Raw genomic sequence first — 23,456 nt, forward strand, 5'->3', positions numbered from 1 at the left:
AAGTATCACATGTTCTGAAAAAATATTAAGCAGCAGAACTGTTTCCAACTTTGATAATGAATCATCATATTAGAATGATTTCTAAAGGATCATGTGATAATGATCCTAAAAATTCAGCTTTGCATCACAGAGATAAATGATAATTTAAAGTATAATACATTTAAAAACAATTATTCTAAATTGTAATAATATATCACAATATTATTTTTTTTTCTGTCTGTATTTTTGATCAAATAAATGCAGGCTTAATGAGCAGAAGAAACTTCTTTCAAAAACATTAAAAATAGTAATGTTTCCAAACTTTTGGTCTGTACTGTATATGTGTGTGTGTGTGTGTGTGTGTGTGTGTGTTTGGAACAGAGTTAAGTAGAAGATGATTTTTTTTTTAAATGTTGTAACAATTTCCCCATGTTGGTGATAAATATCTCATGTGAACAAGAAAGACAGAAAGAACAATGTTTAATCAAACAAATATAAAATTATTAATTACTATTTTTCCAAAACAGTGCTATGTACAATATTATACACAGAAGTGGCGGTACACAATTTGAGTAGCACCTCCTACTGCTGTTATCCACTCATAACTGTGTATACCAAATATTGTGTATCAGAAATACACACAATTGCATATCAGAAAAATTACAGAAACCTAGCATGAAATGGCACAACATTTGTAAGCTTTATAGGCTTAAGTCTTTGTGACAGAAAGATCAAACTTTATTCTTGAAACAACTTATTTCTATTCCAATAACGAAAACAAACAAAACAAAAACAAGAATGTATAAAAGATTGTAAAACTTGCCCAAACAACTTCGACTGTTAATCAGGAAAAACATGTAAATAAAACTTAACAATTTAATAGTATGATTAATATTTTCAGAGTGAAATAACATTTGAACAATTTGTCTCCATGCACAAAACATTAACCTAGGCTGAACACTTTGGCAACTGGCTTTAAGTAATTGTGGTCTCAGTGGGGTACATATCCTGTATGACCTGATTTAAAATCTCATCTATGACCTCACAGTCATAATTCACTTGGTCCAGGTCCAGGGCAGGAACATAAGTGACCAATAAACGGGCAATGTTGTACCTCAGCCCCCTTAACCTGATGACAGAAGTGAGAGAGAGCAGGTTTATATATGTGCATCAAAATGTGACTCCTAGTGAGCATGTACAGAAATGCCACATAACACTGAAAACCTCTGAAACAAGTCAACAAGGCTCTTACTTGGCCGGTGTCACTGCATTCTCTCCCTCCACAGGTCTTTCATTGCTCTCTCCTTCTATTTTGATCCCATTCACAAGGTTTGCGCTGCATGTTGGTTCTGAACTGGTGTTACTGTCCTTCAGAGTCTCTTGCTCTCTTGCATTGCTCCACTCCACTTTCTGTTTCCTTAGCTCTTCTACTTCCTTCTGCAACTGTTTAAATTGAGATTTCTCTTGCTCCAAGCTGTCCAACTTTGAGTATACAGTTTGTGGGGGGTAAAGAATGAAAGAAAGGAAAAAAGAAAAACAATTCAATCCTGCCCGATCAAATAATGGCAGAAAAATCCAGCTTTTGTGGACCAGGAGACTGTTACATCTTAACCAGCAAGGCTTTCATGGTCAGTCAGCTTCACTAGTATAACGGTTAGTTCATCCAAAAATGAAATATCTGTCATTATTTACTCACCCTCATGTAATTTCAAAATCTTTAGACATTTGTTCATATTCAAAGTACAAAACATTTTTCTTTTTTAAATGAAATCTAAGAGATTTCTGTCCCTCCATGCAATTAAAATTTTGATGTTTCCAAATGTTCATTAAGAGATTGTAGAATTGAGCAGTTGAATCAATGTCTTTTGATGAGACACAATCACTTTATATGATGAACAGATTCACTTTAGGCTTATATGCACATAAAAACATTTATCAATGCACATTCATAGAGAAAATCAAATATGGTAAACATATATTTGCTTAACACACACTTAATGTGCAAGAACCAATCAGGTTTGTTCTTGCATTAACATTTTGAAGTGTCAAAGTTTTGGTGGAAGTGACTTTCAATGAACGAAGAAATCTATCAGATTTCATTAAAAATATCTTGATGTATTTCGAACAAGGATGCAAACTGATCTTGGGTGAAAAAGGTGACAAAGACGTCCCCTCCTTTACATCTCTACAGTTGTGCAGTAAAATTCACTTATGAATTAGCTTTTAATTCATGAAGATGACATGAAAAATGTTGTGGAATTATTGGTGGTGGAAAACAAAGTTTTTTGATGTGAATATAATGTGTGTGGGGTTTTTCTTTTTATCAGTTGCCATTCATCTGTCAATCATAGCAATGACTCGCAGATCAATTTAGCGAATTTACTCGCGTAAATCAAATTTTTTACACTCACATTTGTCATTCATGAAACAGCATATTTGGACATTTGGTCAAACAAAAAATTTCCTTTAAATTGTGAATGGATTAGTTAGAGCAGGGGTCACCAGACTTGGTCCTGGAGGGCTGGTGTGCTGCTGAGTTTAGCTCCAACTTGCCTCAACACACATGCCGGGAAGTTTCTAGTATGCCTGATAAGACCTTGATTAGCTGGTTCAGGTGTGTTTGATTAGGGTTGGAGCTAAACTCTGCAGGACACCGGCCCTCCAGGACCGAGTTTGGAGACCACTGAGGTAGAGAAACCGAGCAAAGGGCGCTTCCCTTGTAGCGCAACTGACCGAACTCACTCACGCAAAAGCTCCTCATGTTCTTCTTTTTATCTGGCATTTGCAACTGAAATTATTGCATACCGCCATCTACTGTACAGGAATGTATGTAGAGGAACTTGGTAGAAACTTTACTTAATCAGAAAAAACAAAACAAAATAAAAATCAGAATTTTTAAGGAATATAAAGGAATCTTTGAGTCTATTTCTTTCCATCCCTCATTTCCTGCCATTTCTGTCTGTATTCAAGGTATTTAATGCATATTTAATACATCTTCCTTAGTTTGACATCTTGTGCATAATCCATTACTCTTCCCTACTATCTGCAATGTGTCATTTAGTCCAGTATTTAGTCCACTCAATCTTGAATATACCACTTCTTCTTGTTTGCCATTGTTATCCTTTTTCCTCCTACATTAACTTGGTTTGTGTGATAGAATTTAGCTTTAGACTCAGACTCCCATTCTTTTTGCCATATTTGCATTATTTCACATTTAATCTTAGCTTTAGCCTTTCCTTTCTCCATTGAAATATTAATTTCTACCTGTTCTTTTTCCAGTGCTTCTTTTTGCTTACCTTTGATGCCAATATGTGCTGGAACCCAAAAAAACTGAACTTCAATTCAAAGGTTTCTAATGTTTAATAGCGTATGTCTAATTTCTATGATTAGATCTTCTCTAACTTAAAAAAACGCTTTTTAAACTTTGTAAGGCTGCCATTGAGTCTGTACATATGACTGATTTAATAGGTTAAAATTTTACAGTGTGTATACTTTTGTTTTCTCATAATAGGAAGATCTGTGAGTGTGTAGAACGCCGTAAACTTGTAAAAACAAAAATAAGTTCAGAGTGGATTTTGACTAACCTACAGTAAACAACACCTCTGATTGGCCATTGCTTTTCACAGAGATGCCTGTGATTGGCTACAATTCTCAACGCTGCAAAAACACATTGTACATAGAAACTTTTGGTTCTGTAATTTGAAACCAGAGCGCGCACACAGAAACACAGGAGCATTTGAAAACGGGTGACTTCGAGCGGGTACAGATTTGAGTTGGTACTACTGGTACTGTAGAAATCATACAGATATGGAACATCATGAGGGTGAGTAAATGAAATAATTTTTTTTTTTCCAACTCACCTTGGACAGCATCAAACCTGTACTAAAGCTGGCTGGAAATTCATGCTGGTCTTTTCAGCAGGGACTCCTGTCATTTCTTACTAGTTACAAGAATTTAGAGAGTCGAAAAATATCAGGTTCTCACCTTACTTCTCAGTTCATTGCATTCGGTATTGCGCTTGTCCATCTCTCTTAGGAGAAGGTCCACCTGAAGAGCCATTTCATCTTCTATATTTTCACAAATGCTCGTTGTTGATGAGTGTTCCCCATCCTTAGCTTTCAACCGGTCACGACACACCTCATCCTGTGCCTCTTTTTCAGCTTTGATTTGCAACACCTCCTGTTTCCTTTTTAGCTCATCCCTTTCTTGCCTAAGCTCTTCGATGCACTGGGTGGCCTGTAAGTAAAGAGTCTTATAGTTTTGTTCCTCTGATGGATCTGTTTGGATGCTCTGATGGCTGCAGTGCTTTTCCATGGTGAGTTTCAAGAGTTTGATTTCTTTCTCCTGAACTAGCTCTCTCAATTCATCTCTCTCCCGGGCTGTGGCCTCCAGGAGATCTAGCAGGTTATCCTGTTGCTTCTGTGCTTCATGGCTTGGCATAAGGTCTATGTCTATGTTAGAAAAAAGTGAGGTCTTGGAAGTTGTTGGTGTCATACCTTCCTGGTGTTCTACATCTGACTTTGCATGTTGTTCAAAACTGATCTTATTCTCCTTAGGTATCTCCTCTAGTTTCATGAGATTTGGTCTAAAGGCTTCTACGCTACTACATTTCTCAACCTCCATGGGGCCTTTGATTATTTCTGTATTGTTACTTATCCTGCTTTCTACCTCATTAGTGCTCTGTTCCATCCTTCTTGCATCATTCTCAATCTCTTCTTTCTTGATCTCACCTTCTTCATTTCTTATCTGGTGGTCTTCCTCTGCCTTTACAGTCAGACGTTCTGTTTGGGTTGTTATGTTTGTTTGGCCACTGGAAGTTGATGCTTCCATTGTTTCCTTTCCGGTGTCTTCAGTTTCATTTTCCATGGAAGCGTGATCACTGCTCTCCATATGTAATCCTGGTGCATCATCACTGGTCTTTTCTTCTGTCTTCACATTAGAAAGGTCAAAGGCTTTGGGTCTTGGCGTGCTGTGGGTTTCATCAATAACAATGTCATCATTGTCACTGCTCTCTACACTGTTTTCATCAACTTTATTTCCATTATAGTTCACAGTCCCCAAAGGTGAGTTTATGGCATCTGATGTAGCTGTGGATGTTGATGGACTATCTGGAGTGTTGCTACAGTAGTCATGTAATGTTCTTGCTCTTTTTACATTTTGGCTCTGGGATAATCCTAGACTTCTTTTTGTTCTGTAAAACAATAAAGTTTAGCTTGGTTTCAAAATGATGTTGCAAAACCAGAATAAAGAGAGTATGAATAGAAATAAAGTACATGCGTAAAAAGAGAGAAAGAAAGAATGAGAATGATATACCTTTTAGGAGTGGAGAGGGACATGATATTTGAAATCACTGGCATGCTGTCCGAGGGGCTAGAAGCTGTTGAAACACAAAATGTTTATAGAATAATCTAGGTTCTGTATCAAAAACAAATGCACACAAAATTTAGCCTCACCAGACTGTGAATGGGGCATTGAATTAAAAGGGCTCATCGATGTAGGTGATCTGGGTGAGGAAGGGGCCTATGGAAACAAAAAGGAAGGCCAAGACTTAAATATATTCAGTGAATTAGTAATTACTTAACTAAAAAAAAAAAAAAAAAACAAACAAAAAAACATACTTTTTGATAGAATTGACGCACAACTTTGAAGAAGTGGTGCATTTCTCTGCTGTTCATGCCTGTAAGCCTGATTTCTTCAATCTAATCCCCAATTAAATTACAATGAATCCCCAATTAAATTAATAATAATAATAATAATAATAAAAACGGGAAAGATAAGAAAGCAACAAACACCACCACAGGATAGAGAAATCCAGTATTACCTGAGTTCTTCTCTGTTCCTGCTGTTTTTTGAGGTTTCTCTTACTGTGGCAACATAAAGCACATCAGTGTCAGACTATATCACCTTTGGACACCTGGTATATCAGATCCATTTTTTAACAAATCACTGGCTTATCTTATTAATATCTTAGGTTATAGAATTAGTCTATTCATTCATAGTCAGATAACAAAATAAATAAATAGTTGTAACACATTTTTTCACTCACTGCTGTTTGTAATTTTTCAGGCAGTCTGTAGATTCATCTTCAGAATCTTCAGCTTCTTCTTCTTGTTCACATCGCCTGGATGTAGAAAGAACAGCTGTTTGAGCTAGGACATGTTTAGAGATTTACATGTGCACACACAAATTACATTTGTTGATAAATATCACTGATATCTAATCTTCACTGCATGTTTAGACAAATGATACATTGCTCAAATGCATTGAAATTCATTTCTGTGTTTTCACACACATTATGGGCCTACATTATGATCTACTAAACAGGGCAAATTAGCATGAGAGCGCAATTCCAAAAAAACGCTAATGAGAGCGGAAATTTCTGCGGGTGATTTACTGACAATGCGCAAATTAAAGAACTCAGACGCAGCCAGATCATTTCCATAATGACCACCACAATCCACCGAGAGCAGCTCAAATTAGTGTCTGCTTTAAGACATGCTTTTTTGGAGCGTTAATGGCGCAAATACCAGTAATTTGACGAGTGCAAACGTTAGTAAATTACATTGCGTGATTCATTTTTACACTCTCCTCCCATAAATTTCTGCAGTCCATAAGTTTGATTGCATAATTGCTGTTAATAGTGTTAATCGTCTGTTTGTTTACGTCTTTTATTGATTTTTCTGTACATTTTTGCCGTATACACATAAACTGACAGTCACCACTGATAAGCTACTACTAAATATTGTAGAAACTTAATTTTCTGTAAAGTTGCTTTGCAATCATTTGTATCATAAAAAGCGCTATACAAATAAGCTTGAATTGAATTGAATTGAATTGAATCTTCTGCAGAAAGTATAGTGAATGGACTGCTGAGGACTGGGGCAAAGTCATATTCTCCGATGAAGCCCCTTTCCGATTGTTTGGGGCATCTGGAAAAAGGCTTGTCCGGAGAAGAAAAGGTGAGTGCTACCATCAGTCCTGTGTCATGCCAACAGTAAAGCATCCTAACACCATTCATGTGTGGGGTTGCTTCTCATCCAAGGGAGTGGGCTCACTCACAATTCTGCCCAAAAACACAGCCATGAATAAAGAATGGTACCAAAACACCCTCCAACAGCAACTTCTTCCAACAATCCAACAACAGTTTGGTGAAGAACAATGCATTTTCCAGCACGATGTAGCACCGTGCCATAAGGCAAAAGTGATAACTAAGTGGCTCGGGGACCAGAATGTTGAAATTTTGGGTCCATGGCCTGGAAACTCCCCAGATCTTAATCCCATTGAGAACTTGTGGTCAATCCTCAAGAGGCGGGTGGACAAACAAAAACGCACTAATTCTGACAAACTCCAAGAAGTTATTATGAAAGAATGGGTTGCTATCAGTCAGGATTTGGCCCAGAAGTTGATTGAGAGCATGCCCAGTCGAATTGCTGAGGTCCTGAAAAAGAAGGGCCAACACTGCAAATACTGACTCTTTGCATAAATGTCATGTAATTGTCGATAAAAGCCTTTGAAACGTATGAAGTGCTTGTAATTATATTTCAGTACATCACAGAAACAACTGAAACAAAGATCTAAAAGCAGTTTAGCAGCAAACTTTTTGAAAAATAATATTTATGTAATTCTTAAAACTTTTGGCCACGACTGTATATTAAGTCAATTTTACATAAAACGGTAATACATTATTTTAGTAGTTAATACTAGTTAATCTACTAATCAAACACTATTACATAATTTAAAGACTAATCAGGTAAATGGTTAGAAAACAGTAATATGGATGGATTAGGTGTCAATTTGCTTTGAGTAGTTCCTTAGAATGCAACACCAATGGAAAGTGTGATAGAAAGCATAGCATGAATCTTCACCAAATCTTTATAAACTTTGTAAGGACTGCGGGGACTCTGTGAGAGATTAATTTAATGCATCCACCACAATTAAAAAAGTTCAATTAATTTCTTGCAATTTATTACAAACTTTTAAATTGTAAAGCATGTTATTAGATAGAAGTTATTTTCATAACCTTTCAAAAGTCTTCGATATAACTGCTTATACAACTCCAACCTCTTCATTAAGTTTGCGGATGACACAACTATGGTGGGTCTCATTAGCAACAGAGATGAGACAAACTACAGGAGCGAGGTGAGCCGCCTGGCCGGGTGGTGCAGTGACAACAATTTCTCTTTGAATGTGGAGAAGACGAAGGAGAGTGCACACTCAACATGTTCCTCTGACCGTCAATGGTGCAACTGTGGAGAGAGTAAGCAGCACCAAGTTCCTAGGTGTGCACATCACAGAGGACCTCTCCTGGAATGACAACACCGCAGCACTGGCCAAGAAAGCACAGCAGCGTCTCTACTTCCTCCGCAAGAGCCAGAGCCCCGGCCCCCATCTTGTGCACCTTCTACAGAGGAAACATCGAGAGCATCCTGACTAGTTGCATCACTGTGTGGTATGGCACCTGCAACGCGTCCTGCCCATAGACTGTATAAAAACATGGACGTGGTGTCCGTGACGTCACCTGTAGACTCCTGAAGAGCGTTTCTGAAGCTCAAAGTGTGCAGAGTGGGCCGTCGCCATCTTGGCAGCGCGTCACCGTGCAACTCTCCCGGATAATCGAAAATGGGCAAAAAGGGGGGAGCTGGTTGCTGAAGCCACGCCCACCTAGCTAGACGGCAGTGTCAGCAGCGGCAATCCAGCTGTCACTCAAGTGGCCACGCCCTTAATTATGCAGAACTTTAAGGCTTAATATAATTTAAACAGATGAGTAATAAAAAAAATTCATTAATTTTGCAGTTGTCATGAAGGGCAACATTAGCTATATAGACCAAAATAATTTTTTGAACCAGGCTGTAAACATGTTTTTTTCTGCTGTAAAGTTGGGCATTTTAACATGGGGAGTCTATGGGACTGACTCCCTTTTGCAGCCAGCCTCAAGCGGACAGTCAATGAATTGCAGTTTTAGTCACTTCTTTGTTGGCTTCACGAGAGAGAGCGGGAGGTTGCCGCTTGGTCCTGCCGCAAGTCACTTTAACGTATAGTGAGAGCAGCTGAGAAGATCGTTGGTGTCTCTCTCCCCTCCCTCAAGGACATTTATGGAACCCATCTCACGCGCAAAGCCTTCTGCATTGCAGGTGATCCCACCCACCCGACTCACATCATCTTTAGTCTGCTGCCATCAGGGAGGAGACTGTGGAGTCTCCAGGCCAGGACCAGCAGACTGAAGGACAGCTTCATTCATCAGGCTGTCAGGAAGCTTAACTCCCTCCTGACCTTGCCCCGACTCTGCACCCCTCCCCTCTTTTGCCCCATGCACCACTGAAGTCTGATCCTCTAATAACCCAGACTCTGCACCCCTCCCCTCTTTTCCCCCCTCCCACTAACACACTGTGTCCTGCACCAGTCACTTTGTGAAGTATTGGTCTGCTCTCTACCTCATTCAACACTGAACTGACCTCATTCAACTACCTCTTCTTTAAATAAAGAACTGCTCTCTGAGCTTTTTGCCACTTTAATCAGACTGAATAAGCTCTTTTGCACTACAATCATTATATCTGCACTGTTTGCTTACTTCACTGGTTTGCACTCTATCTGCCATGTGCCTTGTGCTGCTTACTTATCTTTTTTTTTTTTACATGACCTTATTTGTATAGTTTTATTTTATATTTAATCTGTATCTATCTGTATTTTATGTTCTACTGTTAGTGTTATCTGTATGCACCAAGGGTCTGAGAGTAACGCTATTTCAATTCCCTGTATGTATGTGCTGTACATTGGAATTGAATAAAGCAGACTTTGACTTTAGCAGACTTTGACTTTGACTTATAAGGGAAATGTAAGGATAGTATAGTAAAACTGGACAGACTACCTCACAATAAAATGTAACGTGATGTAAATCATGTAACGTGATACATTTAAGATTCAGAACGGCAAATTTCATCAAAAGGTGACTTATTTGTATCACTGTTATTTAATGTAATATTTATGTCTTCTGATGAATTGTTGCTCAAGTGCACCGAATTTCTTTGTACTATTATTATTTTAATATTTCCAATATTATTTCAATTCGATAAGCAGAGAATCCTGCTAGAAGTTAAACATTTTAAAAGCTATACAATGAAAAGTCTGATTAAACAAACCTGAACATGGGGTCTGGATTATACCGACAGAACCATTTTTCAGGGAGCTTATTCACGTCGATGCCATCTGGAAGTTTCCTCCATTTTTGACATTTCATTTCATCACACTGAACCCAGTTCTGATCAGGACACTTCCTTTACGTTAAGCAAGGAACAAGGGTTATATATGGAAATGTGATGAATAAACTGGCAATGGAATGTTTTGAAGGTGTATGTAAGTGTATACTAACGGGATAGGTAATGTAGTGTTTGATCCTTTCTTAAGGCGGATCGCATTCCAATACTCCTCCAGTTTCTCCCCCAAAGCGTTCATAGTTCTCCTGCGTGAACAAAAAGGAACAGCTTAGACTGGTATATTATTGATTTCCTGTGTTAGAAAACAAATTTTGCTCCTGAAAACTTGTAAAATGAGTTATTACTAAATCAAACAGAAAAGCTTGTTCATTTAGTTAGTCCAGTATGAGAACAGAACTTAACAAGGGTTCGGGCAATTCTTGTAATTACCTGAATTGTTTGTAACCCTGCCTGCCTCATTAAAAATCAACGCTGATGAATAGCAAATGTTCTCACAAAATAAAATATTCATAATAAGACAAAACTATTTAAATGCAAATTATTGTAATACAGTTAGCATTTAACATGTAATGTACTTGTTATACAGTTAACGTGTATGTATATGGTCTGGACAGTATATACATACACTAACAAACGAGTCAAACTCAGCTTCTGGAGGGCCACTGCAGACTGTAGCACCAACCAACTCCAACACACCTGCCTTGGTTTCTAGCACTCCTAAAGACTTAGGCTGTGTTTGAAATCAACCCCTATACATTTAAATACGGCGCTATTTGAAGGGACAGTCATCTGTAGTGGTGTCCAGTAGGCATAGGGGGCACATTCGAACACAACACAAAATTAGCTGGATCAGGTGTGTTTAATTAGGGTTTGAACTATACTCTGCATGGCAGTGGCCCTCCAGGAGCTGAGTTCGGCACCCCTGTACTAACAGAAAACAATCATTCTAAACTTAAACTTACAATATTCTACACTTACGTTACAATCCACCCGTACAGTATCACACTCACCTGTAGTCTTCTGTGTAGTCAAAGTCCTGCTTGTTGTGTGTTGGCTTGAGGAAGTTGCACTCTATCACTGCAATGACTCCCACTCCTTTTTCATTTCCCTAATGCAAAATCAAGATTGAAATTGCATTCAGATACTCTAAATAGTAAAAGTAATAAACTAGAAAACATTTCTTACATTAAAGAAAGTTTACAAATTGAAATAATAACCTTGTTTTGACATCCAACACGTTCATAGGCTTTGATGAGCCTGTTTTTATGGTACATCATGACTCCGTAATGTTCTTTGCTCTTGGTGTTGTAGCCAAATGTGATAGGAATGCTTTTTCTCTGAGAAGAAAAGACTCAAGGAAATCTCACTATGTATGTATTCATTGAGTTGGTTAGCCAATTTAGGCCTGTATTCTGCTGGAAAATTAGTTTAATTATCTGATTGTGTCATTGGGTGTTTTTTTAATTATAGAATTTTGAACCATAAATTCATATAACTAACACCTTGGGTTTATGTCAAATTCTTTCATGTTCAAAAAACGAATTCTTCTGTCTTTCTTTATAACTTAACACCTTTTTTAAACGTAAATTTCCAATAACAACATTTCCAATAGTTATCACAATGTATAAGGTTTTCTTTGGGAAACAGGAAATAACAGCTTGCTCCTTTGTGATTGTGTGGATACATTTAGAAAGGTGGGTTTGTATTTATTCTTGACAATGTGCTCCAGGCTTTTAGAGATCAGCTGGGTTTTCACTTTCTGTCCACAAATGATAATCTGCATTCTGGGCTTCAAGTATAGGATGCTACAGTACGCCTACAAAAAGGTAACATGCATAGACTCATATTACTGTTATGTTCTTTAAACTGTAATGCATAATGAAGTGTTATCTGAAAATACATTCTGTAGACTGTATTGTGTTAGACCTTCTCATCATAGGAGGATGAATTACTCACCCGCAGAGAGAAGTCGCTCTCTGGGCTTGACAGAAATACATGAGACGGCTGCTTGTATTTCTTTTTTTCACTCTCATATACTTCAGATGGAATCTGGATGTCGTTGCAGCCCGTTTCAAAGACAAACTCAGATTTATCTGTGGATGTTCTGTAGCAGAAAAACAATAAATAAAAACATTCCTGGGCCTGGAAGCTCAAGAGTATGGCACTAGCAGTACCAAACACTGCTCTAAACTACATTATCATGATCTTTTCACACTCACTTGCGGAGGTTCCAGATGATGATTCGTGTTCCGGTGGACTCAGTGTCAGAGTATGCATTGATGGCATTGATGGCATTGAGCTCACAGAGCAGCTCTTCCTCGGTCTGGAACAGAGAGTACTGCAGGATATCTTGAAGACTTGTTGCGTGTTGTGACTCGGGTCGGAGTGAGAGGAAAGGTCAAGGATAATGACATCAATTTGAGAACATAAATATAAGGTGAAAGGTTTACCTAAAAACAACTAATACAACTTATTCCCGAAACACACACGACTATAAGAGACATCGGTCACTGACCTCCTAATATATGTAATATCATCTCTCTAATACCCTCTTCATCTCTTTATATCATGCCAAATATTAGTAGTCCATCCATTTAGGTCTCTTGTCTTTGCTTATTTGGAAGGTAAGGATATATGACTGTCCGACGCGTTTAAATGAGACAATAGGTACAATGACATTCTCTGCATGTATCTCCTGAAGATAGGTCTGGGACAGAAGGCCCACACACATGGACTCTCCATTCTTGGAAAACACAATAGTGTCTTTTCCTAAGCGCATGGAACCAGACTTAAATCCATTGCCGTAGAGGCCCACAGGGACATGGCCTTTTATAGTCTTCTTATCACTGAAGCCAAAACTGAGAGGGAGAGGAACACAATCTATTATATATTAAAATGTTTTCAAAATAAATTAATACTTTTATTCAGAAAGGATGCCCTAAATTGATCAAAAGTGACAGTAAAGACTTTACTATGACCAAAAAATAAAATAAAGTCTATAAATTCTATTTCAAATAAATGCAGTTCTTTTTTAACTTTCTTTTTATCAAAGAATCCTGAAAAATGTATTCCCTCCCACAAAAATAATATGCAGCAAAACTGATAATGAGAATGATTTCTGAAGGAATTATAATATTATTTTCCAATATTATGGGTTTTACTGTATTTTTTATCAAATAAATGCAGCAAGAGACTTAAAAGTAAAGTAAAGAGACTTATGTTACTGAACAACAGTTTGTATATATATTCACAAAACACATTTATAATGTTTTAAAAGCATTCTTTTTTTATATAAATTTTGTTCTTCAAACTTTCTGTTCATCAACGAATCCACACTTAATTAACAAGCAACAATTAAAATAAGAAAGGTTTCTTGAGTACCAAATCAGCATATTAGAATGATTTATTAGGGGATCATGTAACCCAAATGTATGTTTGTCAACTTATTGTTCTTATCCACCTGAGCATTTTGTACATCTTATCGTAATCCATTCCTGCTCCATTATCCATGAAAGTTAGACAGTCTTGACTTTTGATTGTTGTCTTATCAATCCAAAACTGTTTGGCACTCACATCTGGGTCGTAAGCATTGTCTAAGGCAAAAAATATACATTTAAAATATTATCAGATTACACATATTTATCGGAGTTTAAGTGGATCTCTACTGAGATAGCCCTAAACACTAATGCAACATAATTAATCTTTTATTTGCTTACTTGTCCCTGGCTAGCTGTCTTTGAGCAATACATGGGATGCAATAAAATTATTCACATAATTTATTACACACAGTACTAAATGTCATCAGGCACTGGAAATATAGACAGGGATATGTTTTACGTGGGGAAACTAGGTTACAAGCCCATAGTAATCTAACACTTGAGGGCAAACATCCATTGTCCCAAACAGCTAAACACATATTATCACATTAAGTGATATCAGAAGTGTTCGCTCACCTATCAGCTCTGCAATAGCACCGAAGGGCCAGGTGTGGCTGGTGGAGTTGGTGTGAAGGAACTTTGGATTAAGCTATAAAAGGATCAAAGACACAGGAAAATGTATAAGTAAAACCCCAAAAATATATATATATTTTTAAACGATGCATTGTTTTATAAAGCTGTGGATCTGGTCATCTCACTTACATATAATTTTTTCTTCATATTATCAGTTTGCAGGTTTGAATGTAACAGGCATTATTTGTTTGTTCCACATTTTGGCTTAATTTAAAATTATTTAGTTTTAAGTTTTAAAAGAGCCTAAGTTTTATTTCATTAGTTATTATACATTTTATGAGGGTATTTATTTAATCAGGATATTTCCTTAATTAAAACACTTCATAAAAAAAAAATCATATAACATTTTGAAGAGACTTGTTCAAAGCATTTTTTTTAAAGCAACATAATAGACAGTAGCACTAGAGAAGCAAAAACTTTTACTTTTTATTTTTTCTATAGAGAACATTTTTTCTGATGATGCATACACCTTTTATGAGAGGCCACATTTCTAAAGTGGACCAGGCTCTTAACCAGGGGCGATTCTAGGATTTTCATTTTAGGGGGGATCAGCCCCTAGTGAGGGTATAATAATAATAGCCTAATAATAATTATAATAACAATAATAAGAAAATATATATATTTAAAAAACCACAAAACCAGTCTTAAGTCGCTGGGGTTTATTTTTAGCAATAGCCAAAAAAACATTGTAGGGGTCAAAATTATAGATTTTTCTTTTATGCCAAAAATCATTAGGATATTAAGTAAAGATCGTGTTCCATGAAGATATTTTGTAAATTTCCTATCGTAAATATATCAAAACCTAATTTTTAATAAGTGATATGCATGGTTAAAAATTCATTTGGACAACTTCAAAGGCAATTTTCTCAGTATTTTGATTTTTTTGCACCCTCATATTGCAGATTTTAAAATAGTTGTATCTCGGCCAAATATTGTCCGATCCTAATAAACCATACATCGATGGAAAGCTTATTAATTAGCGAATTTATATAATTTCTAATAATTGACACTTAAGAATGTTTTTGTGGTCCAGGGTCACACACACACACATATATATATATATATATATATATATATATGTGTGTGTGTGTGTGTGTGTGTGTGTGTGTGTGTGTGTGTGTGTGTGTGTGTGTGTGTATAAATGAGAAATGTTCGCTTAATAGGGGTCGTATACTTAACTTAGCAGTATTCCACTGTATTGCATAGATAGGTATAACATTTGAGTACTGAATAAGTTAAATTCAAGTCTTCATGATCTCTCACACACAACCTGTTTACTGTACAGACACAACATTTTACTGTTTGCATTTCTAGTACAACCCTCTTTCCTTAGCTCAAGTATGCAAACCTCTTTGCCACAGTCACTGGAATGTATTATATTGAAAGTTACATTTTCAAATGAAAATGGCAACATGATCGTTTTATAAAGTGTGCGTTCATATGTGCTTCATTTTCGGTGGAGGAAACAGTTGTGGTGTGATGGGGGTGAACCAGTGAAAACTTAGGCTACAGTAGATGGGGAACCGATTATTGCTCCCCCAGGATATTTTGTAAACTGAATTTATGACAAAGAACTGCACAGATGCAGATTATTATAACAATCAAAGTCCGCCGCCGTTTCAATATGAAATTTAGAGTGGATTCGTGTACAGTTTATGGAGCTTATCGCAAAATTTTAGGGGGGCTGAGTTATAGCACCCCTAAAAAAGGCCTAGCGACGCCCATGCTCTTAACAAGGTCTGTGTTTTAATGTTTATTTTCAAGGGTGTGTAATTATTATTTTTTTTTCACAACATAAAGAAGAATATATACAGAACGTAAGAATAATTTACCCAGAACACTGGACTACTTCAACAGAAAATTTGAAGAATAGCTTATTATTTTATCTATTTAAAAGTATAATATTTACATTATGTAAGAGTTACAAAGGTGCGATGGACTATTAGCGCACAACGTTTAAAAACAAGCGCGCGTCGCATCTTTAAAGTGGAACGAAAACATAACTGGATTCAAGCTCCTCAAGCAGAAACGAAACTAAAAGTAATATCCGAGTTTTTAGCCTTTCTGATAGGACGACGAACACATACGTCACAGCTAAACAGACGCATGATCACGAAATTAAACGATCGCATACTGTTTTCCACACATTGTGAAAATATATGTTGTTCTTTGCATATGTTGTTCATTGTTTAAAGCGAACACATACTTTATTTAAGATGACATATTTCGTCAGCCTGTCAATGACACGCTAACAGTGCGAGAAGCTGTTATGAAAAGAACCTTTCAATATATCTATTATCATTAGCATGGTTTATTAGCATGGTGTCTACTAGCACGCGTTAATTACACATGTCAGCAAAAGAAATATATTAAACATTCATACCGCACTGAGCGGGATTCCTCTCTCCGTTTGCACAGCCATCGTTGATATGAACAAACCCGCGACGAACCAAACCTTCAGAGGCGTGACTCCGACTCCCGGGAGGACTGGCGAAGAGGATCTTTCAAAATAAGAGCTCAAACATTACATATATTGAATGGTTATTAATAATTTGACATAATATCAACAGTGTGATTATAACATAATAATTATATTTGCATTTATGTAATGTATTGTTTGTTTAATGATATACTAGTCTTTCAGTTATTTTTTAAAGGACATTTTGTCTTTTTTTTTAATGAAAAAGCACATATCAGGTAAAAATGGAGTAACTTTATATTTATGACTAATCAATATAGGATTTTTTTTTTTTAATTGATGACAATGATTAAGTTTTGATGACAACGATTAAGTTTAACTCATGAGTATTGAAGATGCCAAACAAAGAAAGCATTTTAGAGTTTTTGGCATTTTATGAGACTGCATTAGCTGGATTTCTGATTGTCACATTAAAACTTATAAATTGATTTATTGAGAATGCACTTTGGATATGCACGATGCACCTTGGATAACATTTTTTGTACAATTATTTTGTTCAGTTATTCCTTTTAATTTTTTTTCTTAATTATTTCTTCATAACACCGACAGATGGTAGCTACTAGTATCAACCATAGACTGTCGTACTATTATTTTTAAAGGAAATCTCAATGAGATCTATCACTTCCGGTCTGGAACTGCTTTTACAGAAGTAGATATTATAAACAGTACTGGACTAAGGTAATTGATCGATGCTTTAAAGCAGACTCGCTTTTAACATATGGTGGCTGAATGCAGTAGGCTTATAGTAAATATTGCTATAGTTGTCGAAGATGTTAGGATTGGATCTGTCAACTGGTGAGTAGGATCTGTTACTATTTTCGCGCAAATATAAAGAGCAAAGCAGCAATGTGTGTTAAGTTCTGTTCTGTGCAAGTCGAAATTAACCTTATATGCAGATGTTATTATATATTTCATATAAATCATATGCAGTATACTGGGTGCTTTTCTGCACAGAACATAATACATGGATATGACCTAGCATTAATAAATTATACAGTTCTTATTGTATGATACAATATTTATTGCAGGTGTGGTCGAAAAAATCGAAAAGCTCCCCATAGACTTGTTTGCAGAAACGGTAAGATGTTTCATTACATGGTGTGGTCATGTGCAATGTGAAGAAAAACATTACGAGTTTGTACTGAGAAAAATGCAACACGTCACATATCATTTTGACATATTATCATAGTAGTTATTTACTGAATGTCCTATTTTTAATAAAGGGATACTCCACCCCAAAGTGAAAATTTTGTCATTAATCACTTACCCCCATGTCGTTCCACACCCATAAAAGCTCAGTTCGTCTTCGGCGCACAATTTAAGATATTTTGGATGAAAACCTGGAGGCTTGAGACTGTCCCATAGACTGCCAAGTAAATAACAGTGTCAAGGTCCATGACTTTTCTGATACTCGTCTTTTCATTTTCCAGCTTCAGTCAATCCTGGTTCATCTTCAGGATCAGAATGGAGCAGTAGATTTGATTGAATCCTGTGATGTACGTTAACAAAATGAAATCCCTGTAAATATACTGTGACGTAAACATGCATGTACCTGCTTTTTATGTCTTTTAAATGCTTACATTTTCCTAACACAGAAATTTCAAAGAGCTGGGATAAACCTTGATCAGAAAACTGTTCAAGATATTATAAGACTGATGTCATACTATTTTAGGTACAGTGTTATCTTTTTGAGGATAAAATGTCATTGATGCAAATGTTTGTGAATTAAAAAGGCTTATTTAAAACACCCATTGCATACACATCTGTGGAAAGTGTCGATTTGTCTTGTTTGATATGTGTTTGTTGTGTTTCAATTTATGATAAATGTTTATTTAAACAGGTTAGCTGCAAAGAGCAATCTCAGTGCAGATGTATTGGTCAGTAAACTGACTGAATGCAGCAGTAATTGGTCCAAACCAACCCTACAGTTGGTGCACCAGCTTTGGACTGAGCATGCTGCTCTTCTGCATGTACATCAGGAGGTCCTGACAATGGCTACTATTGGACAGGTGTGTGTCACATGATTCTTGTTTACAGTATAAACGTAGCTCAACCACTGTTCTCTGTCAGGTTGTTGATATCAAAGCTTCTTCACTCTTAGCTTGTAGATATCCAGTGGAAGCTTGGTATGGCAGTGAGCTCAGATACTTGCCGATCCCTCAACTCCCCGTTCATCTCTGTTCTGATGAAAATCGCAGACACATCAGGGGAGATGTCATATAAATCCTTTGAGATGACAGTTCAGCAGTTTCAGGTATGGAAGTATGCATTTTCCTAATTTAATTCAACTGTCTGAAGTGTCTGAACGTTTCAATTAATCATTCTCTTTCTGTTATTTTGTCCTTCAGAACTTCTACAGGCAGTTCAAGGAAATGGCCTCTGTTTTAGAGACTGTTTAATATTTTTCTTCATGTGATTTTTATAGCATTGATTGTGAACCATTTAGACTTTTATGACCAATTATTTACATTTAAATACAGTATTCAACAGTTTGACAACGTAAATTTGTTGAATTTTGCACCAACCTTTTATTTTTGTTCTAATGTTACAGTATCTTCAAGGTTAAAATTCTTAATTTTATCATAATAAATACTGGTATTGTAAGAAAATGTCATTATTACCGATTTTCATTTTTGTCATCAGTGCCTTTAGGAACCATGAATCTTGCCCCTGTTACACCTCTAACTGTTTTTTCACTTTTCCACTATCAAAGAACAAATAACACGTATGAGATGCTCAAGAACATGAGTGGAAAACCCAGTTTCTTTAATAAAAATATGAATGTGAGGCACTTGATCACAATGCTTAACAGTAGGGTTGATGTTGGATTTGGTTTTGTCCAAAATTCGGTAAGACGACCTGATTTTTGAAGTGTCTGACTTCTGCCTTTTTGATTTTTAAAAAATCTAATTTTAGCAGCTTTGTTGACTTCTTCACTGCAGGGCTGATCTGCTGTTTTTTTTGTTTTGGCTGAAAGATCCCATTTACATATATTTGAATTTGACTTTGTAACACAGCAGCGAAAGAAAGAAATAATCCAAGGGTGCTGAATACTGAATGCCTGAAACCTGTGCCTAGAAAGAAACTCTACAGGCTGTATGTGATGATGGGCTGCAGGAGGTCTCTGACGGGTTACATTTACATGTATCTCATGTTCATCTATTTCTGGGAGTGGAGCTTCTTATTAAGCATCTTGTTTTAAGCTGGGGACTTGCTAAACACACAAAAACAACAATAGTAACATGAGAGAACTCATTAAAAAAGGCATTTCATTTTAATTTAATTCAACAGCTTATCCTTTCATTAAAACATACATAACAATTATGCAAATTATTATGCAGGTACTCAGTTGGCCTGAATTTCTGAATTGGATATCTCATAATTAAAAAGAAAATCACATTTGTCAGTTGTTATATTTAATAAAAGGTATTAACTTGAATTAACATATTTAATAAAATAATGGTTATAGAGATTCAAATGACGGAAGATGTTTCTGCAGTATACAATATAGTATGTATAATGTGTGCAGTATGCTGTATCCCACAAAGCAACTTGCTTGTCATCCAGTTTGACTAATAAACTAGATTTAAATCCAGAAGTCACTGTGGCTGGCTGCTTCTGCTGGTAGATCTTTATATGAGTAAAAGAAAGTGGTCCACTAGTGGTCATTACAAGTAGTTTTATTTTCAGGTTAAATAAAAACTACAATAAAATCATTATTTAAAATAGCTCCTAGGTGCGTTAAATAATGTGTTAAATGTTTTTCTTTGTTTGCTGTCAGGTTTTCTGTAACAGTAATTGATCACATGACATTTACCGCTTGAAAAAAAAAAAATGTCTCTTTAAATGAGAGCTCGTGATAGCCGCATCCAGGTTGTGTACTTCTTACGGAACCCCGCGTGGCATGCAGGAAAAAAGTAGGCTAAATCGTGCCCACGATTTACTATTTGCTAAATTGTCCTCACGATTTACTAATTCGTTCCCTCGACTTGCTAAATCGTGTACACGATTTATAAATCGAGAGAACGAATTAGTAAATTGTGCGCACGATCTTTTTTTTTTTTTTTTTTTTTTGCATGTCTTTGAAATTAAGGGTTTACAGTTTACATTGTACAATACATACTATGCAGTATGTTAGACAGTATTTGATTCGAAATGTCGTTTTCCATCAAAATCCATTACAGCTTTGAGAGACAGCAGAGGGCGCCATTGAGTATTATCTTTTTTTTTTTGTTAATCGTCAAACGCATAACTTTTATATATTAATAACAATATTTCTTGGCCAAAATAATTGTTTGATGTGTGTTACTGTTTACATGTTTGCTGTTGCTGAAAAAGTCAGCCCATGGGCAATAAACGGTGTATAATAGCTTTTTGTAGCATATAAAGAAGTTGACTTTCAAAATTATTATATTCACTGGAGTAAAAAGTGTAAAAACTAACTCTAAAGCGTTAAAAAATTAACATACCCTAAGCATAAATAGAGTTGACTTGCTTTCCTCAGTCAGGCCAGTGACGTGTGTTTCCTGAAGACAGGGGAGCCAGAGATCCACACACGCGCACACACTCAAATGAACGCCTCTTCTATGGCTGCTGCGGCCACTCCTCCTGGAACAACAGCACTCTCTGTTCTCTAACGTCGTAAAATGACTCAATAACGACTGAGAAGTGATGTGCAACGACTTTAAAAGACCCCAGCTGATCTGCAACTTCACACAGGAGGCGTCTGTCCGCTGCGGCGTCCACAATCCGAAGCGCTGGGACTCGAGAAATCTGCAGGAATAAAACGTGCTTCCTTCAAGCAGTTGGGTATTGATACACTCACGCGAATCCTCCAACTTCATATATGGATTATTCGAGCCCTCAGACCCTTTGAATGGATTGTTTTATCTTTAAACAGTGAGCTGACCTTGGAATAAAAGCTAAAATCCTCGCTACATCTTAAAAGCCATTATTATTGTACTTAAGCTCTCCAGGACACACGATCCTTGGGCACTTCTGACTAAAAAAGCCTTTTGAGTGATCCATGTACCGTTAACGCGCCAGGAGATGTTTCCAGCTGCTTTCACACATAACTGACCCGTGCATGTATTTATTTAGGCATTTAGTGATATAAAGGCACTGAGTTGTTGCATAAAGCAACTAAAGTCTTTGTCCCGGGGCTCTTGGAGAGATGGAGGGACAGGATGGCAAAGGGAATAATAACAGTAATCAAAAGGCAGACAAGAGGTTTGCTCTTTGGTACATGGGCTGGTCGTCTCTGGACAGACGGACCACGCTGCCCATGCTGCCCTGGCTGGTGGCGGAGATCCGGAGGAAAAGTGAGAAGAACGAGTCCGGTCCCGGACAGGCCAGAGAAGTTCAGCTGTATCTCTCGCCCACTATGATCCGCTGCGTGCCCGCGAACAGCAGCAACCCGTCCGTGTTCATATTCGAGCACAAAGCACAGTTTATATCCAGGTTTATCCACAATAGCCATGACCTGTCTTATTTTGCCTACCTTATCAGAAGTCAGCCCGATAACCCAGAGTCTGAGATGGCATGCCATGTGTTCAAAGCATGTGATCCAAACCAGGTATGTAGCCTACGGCCACTCATTCAACTGTTCAATCAAAAACACAGTTATAAACTTTTCTGGAGTTGGATTAGAGGTGAACTGGTTATCGGTATCCGGTCTATAAATAGGTGGGACATTGACGTTACTTTTTTTCACCGATATTAACACTTATGAAGCTTAAATGTTTATATATTCTTAAATATTTTGTTTATTGTTTAATGACCGCATTTTAAAAATGTAATTTGTTAACGATATGTACACCTTTGGACTTAATAGTAAATTATCTATCTGTCTGTCTGTCTGTCTGTCTGTCTGTACGTACGTACCCTGCACCATGACCAAGTTAAGCAGCAAATTACATTCATTGTTTTGTTCAAGTATTTAATTTTTAGAGGGTCACGTGTACATAGACAAAATAGCAGTATGACACATGGTGTGTGTGTGTGTATATATATGTATATGTGTGTGTGTGTATGTATATATATATGTGTGTGTATGTGTATATATATATATATATATATACATACATATACATACATACATATATATATATACATATACATACATATATATATATATATATACATACATACATACATACATACATATATACATATATATATATATATATATATATATATATATGTATATGTGTGTGTGTATATGTATGTGTGTGTGTGACCCTGGACCACAAAACCATAGGGTAAATTTTTCGAAATTAAAATAAGCTTTCCATTGATGTATGGTTTGTAAGGATTAGACAATATTTGGCCGAGATACAATTATTTCATTATCTGGAATCTGCGGGTGCAAAAATCAAAATATTGAGAAAATCGCCTTTAATGTTGTCCAAATGAAGTTCTTAGCAATGCATATTTCTAATCAGAAATTAAGTTTTAATATATATACAGTAAGAAATTTACAAAATATCTTCATGGAAAGAAAAATCAAGAACTTTGACCCATACAATGTATTTTTAACTATTGCTACAAATATACCCCAGTGACTTAAGACTGGTTTTGTGGTCCAGGGTCACACACACACACACACACAGATTAGGGGAAAAAAGCTGTCTTCATTCCTTTAAACCACCACCTGCTATTCTAATGCACCATGCTTTATGCACCATGCACCAAACTTTCACAATGCCACCCTGAGCTTTAGTCTGACTCTGCTGTATGATTGACAGGTCTTTGTCAGTTGGATAAATGCCAGTATTT

General features: G+C 36.5%; 3 protein-coding genes across 7 annotated transcripts in view; 2 read left to right on the plus strand and 1 right to left on the minus strand.

Moving 5' to 3' along the window:
• Positions 1-442: 442 nt before the first annotated feature.
• Positions 443-16,777, minus strand: LOC109065844 (MORC family CW-type zinc finger protein 3-like). Its single transcript, XM_042763843.1, has 18 exons — positions 16,584-16,777; positions 14,144-14,216; positions 13,651-13,783; positions 12,825-13,048; positions 12,410-12,575; positions 12,147-12,294; positions 11,875-12,006; positions 11,408-11,527; positions 11,201-11,298; positions 10,346-10,435; positions 10,116-10,250; positions 6,026-6,100; positions 5,801-5,843; positions 5,433-5,499; positions 5,293-5,356; positions 3,964-5,170; positions 1,232-1,461; positions 443-1,108 (listed from the first exon to the last, which is right to left on the minus strand). Exons 1-18 carry the CDS (start codon positions 16,620-16,622, stop codon positions 955-957), a joined length of 3,198 nt encoding a protein of 1,065 aa, XP_042619777.1. The 5' UTR covers positions 16,623-16,777; the 3' UTR covers positions 443-954.
• A 448-nt stretch (positions 16,778-17,225) lies between these two features.
• On the plus strand, positions 17,226-19,488 carry LOC109065851 (COMM domain-containing protein 6-like). Of its 4 annotated transcripts, none has more exons than XM_019082855.2 (7): positions 17,226-17,474; positions 17,708-17,757; positions 18,110-18,175; positions 18,275-18,351; positions 18,520-18,688; positions 18,781-18,933; positions 19,028-19,488. In XM_019082855.2, the coding sequence occupies exons 1-7, from the start codon at positions 17,450-17,452 to the stop codon at positions 19,076-19,078; spliced, it is 591 nt and encodes a 196-aa protein (XP_018938400.1). In that variant the 5' UTR covers positions 17,226-17,449; the 3' UTR covers positions 19,079-19,488. The 4 variants fall into 4 exon arrangements, with proteins under 4 accessions (XP_018938400.1, XP_018938402.1, XP_018938401.1 ...); XM_019082856.2 differs by having other exon boundaries at positions 17,264-17,357; XM_019082857.2 differs by lacking the exon at positions 18,275-18,351 and having other exon boundaries at positions 17,247-17,357.
• Positions 19,489-21,196: 1,708 nt separating this feature from the next.
• Positions 21,197-23,456, plus strand: part of LOC109065842 (TBC1 domain family member 4-like) — a 32,715-nt gene continuing 30,455 nt past the window's right edge. For both annotated transcript variants that reach the window (XM_042763851.1, XM_042763850.1), the window contains exon 1: positions 21,197-22,254. In XM_042763851.1, the coding sequence (XP_042619785.1) occupies positions 21,853-22,254 (402 nt within the window). In that variant the 5' untranslated portion in view covers positions 21,197-21,852. The remainder of the gene's footprint in view (positions 22,255-23,456) is intronic.

This window comes from Cyprinus carpio, chromosome A9, assembly GCF_018340385.1.
Source record: "Cyprinus carpio isolate SPL01 chromosome A9, ASM1834038v1, whole genome shotgun sequence".
Lineage (NCBI taxonomy): Eukaryota > Metazoa > Chordata > Actinopteri > Cypriniformes > Cyprinidae > Cyprinus > Cyprinus carpio.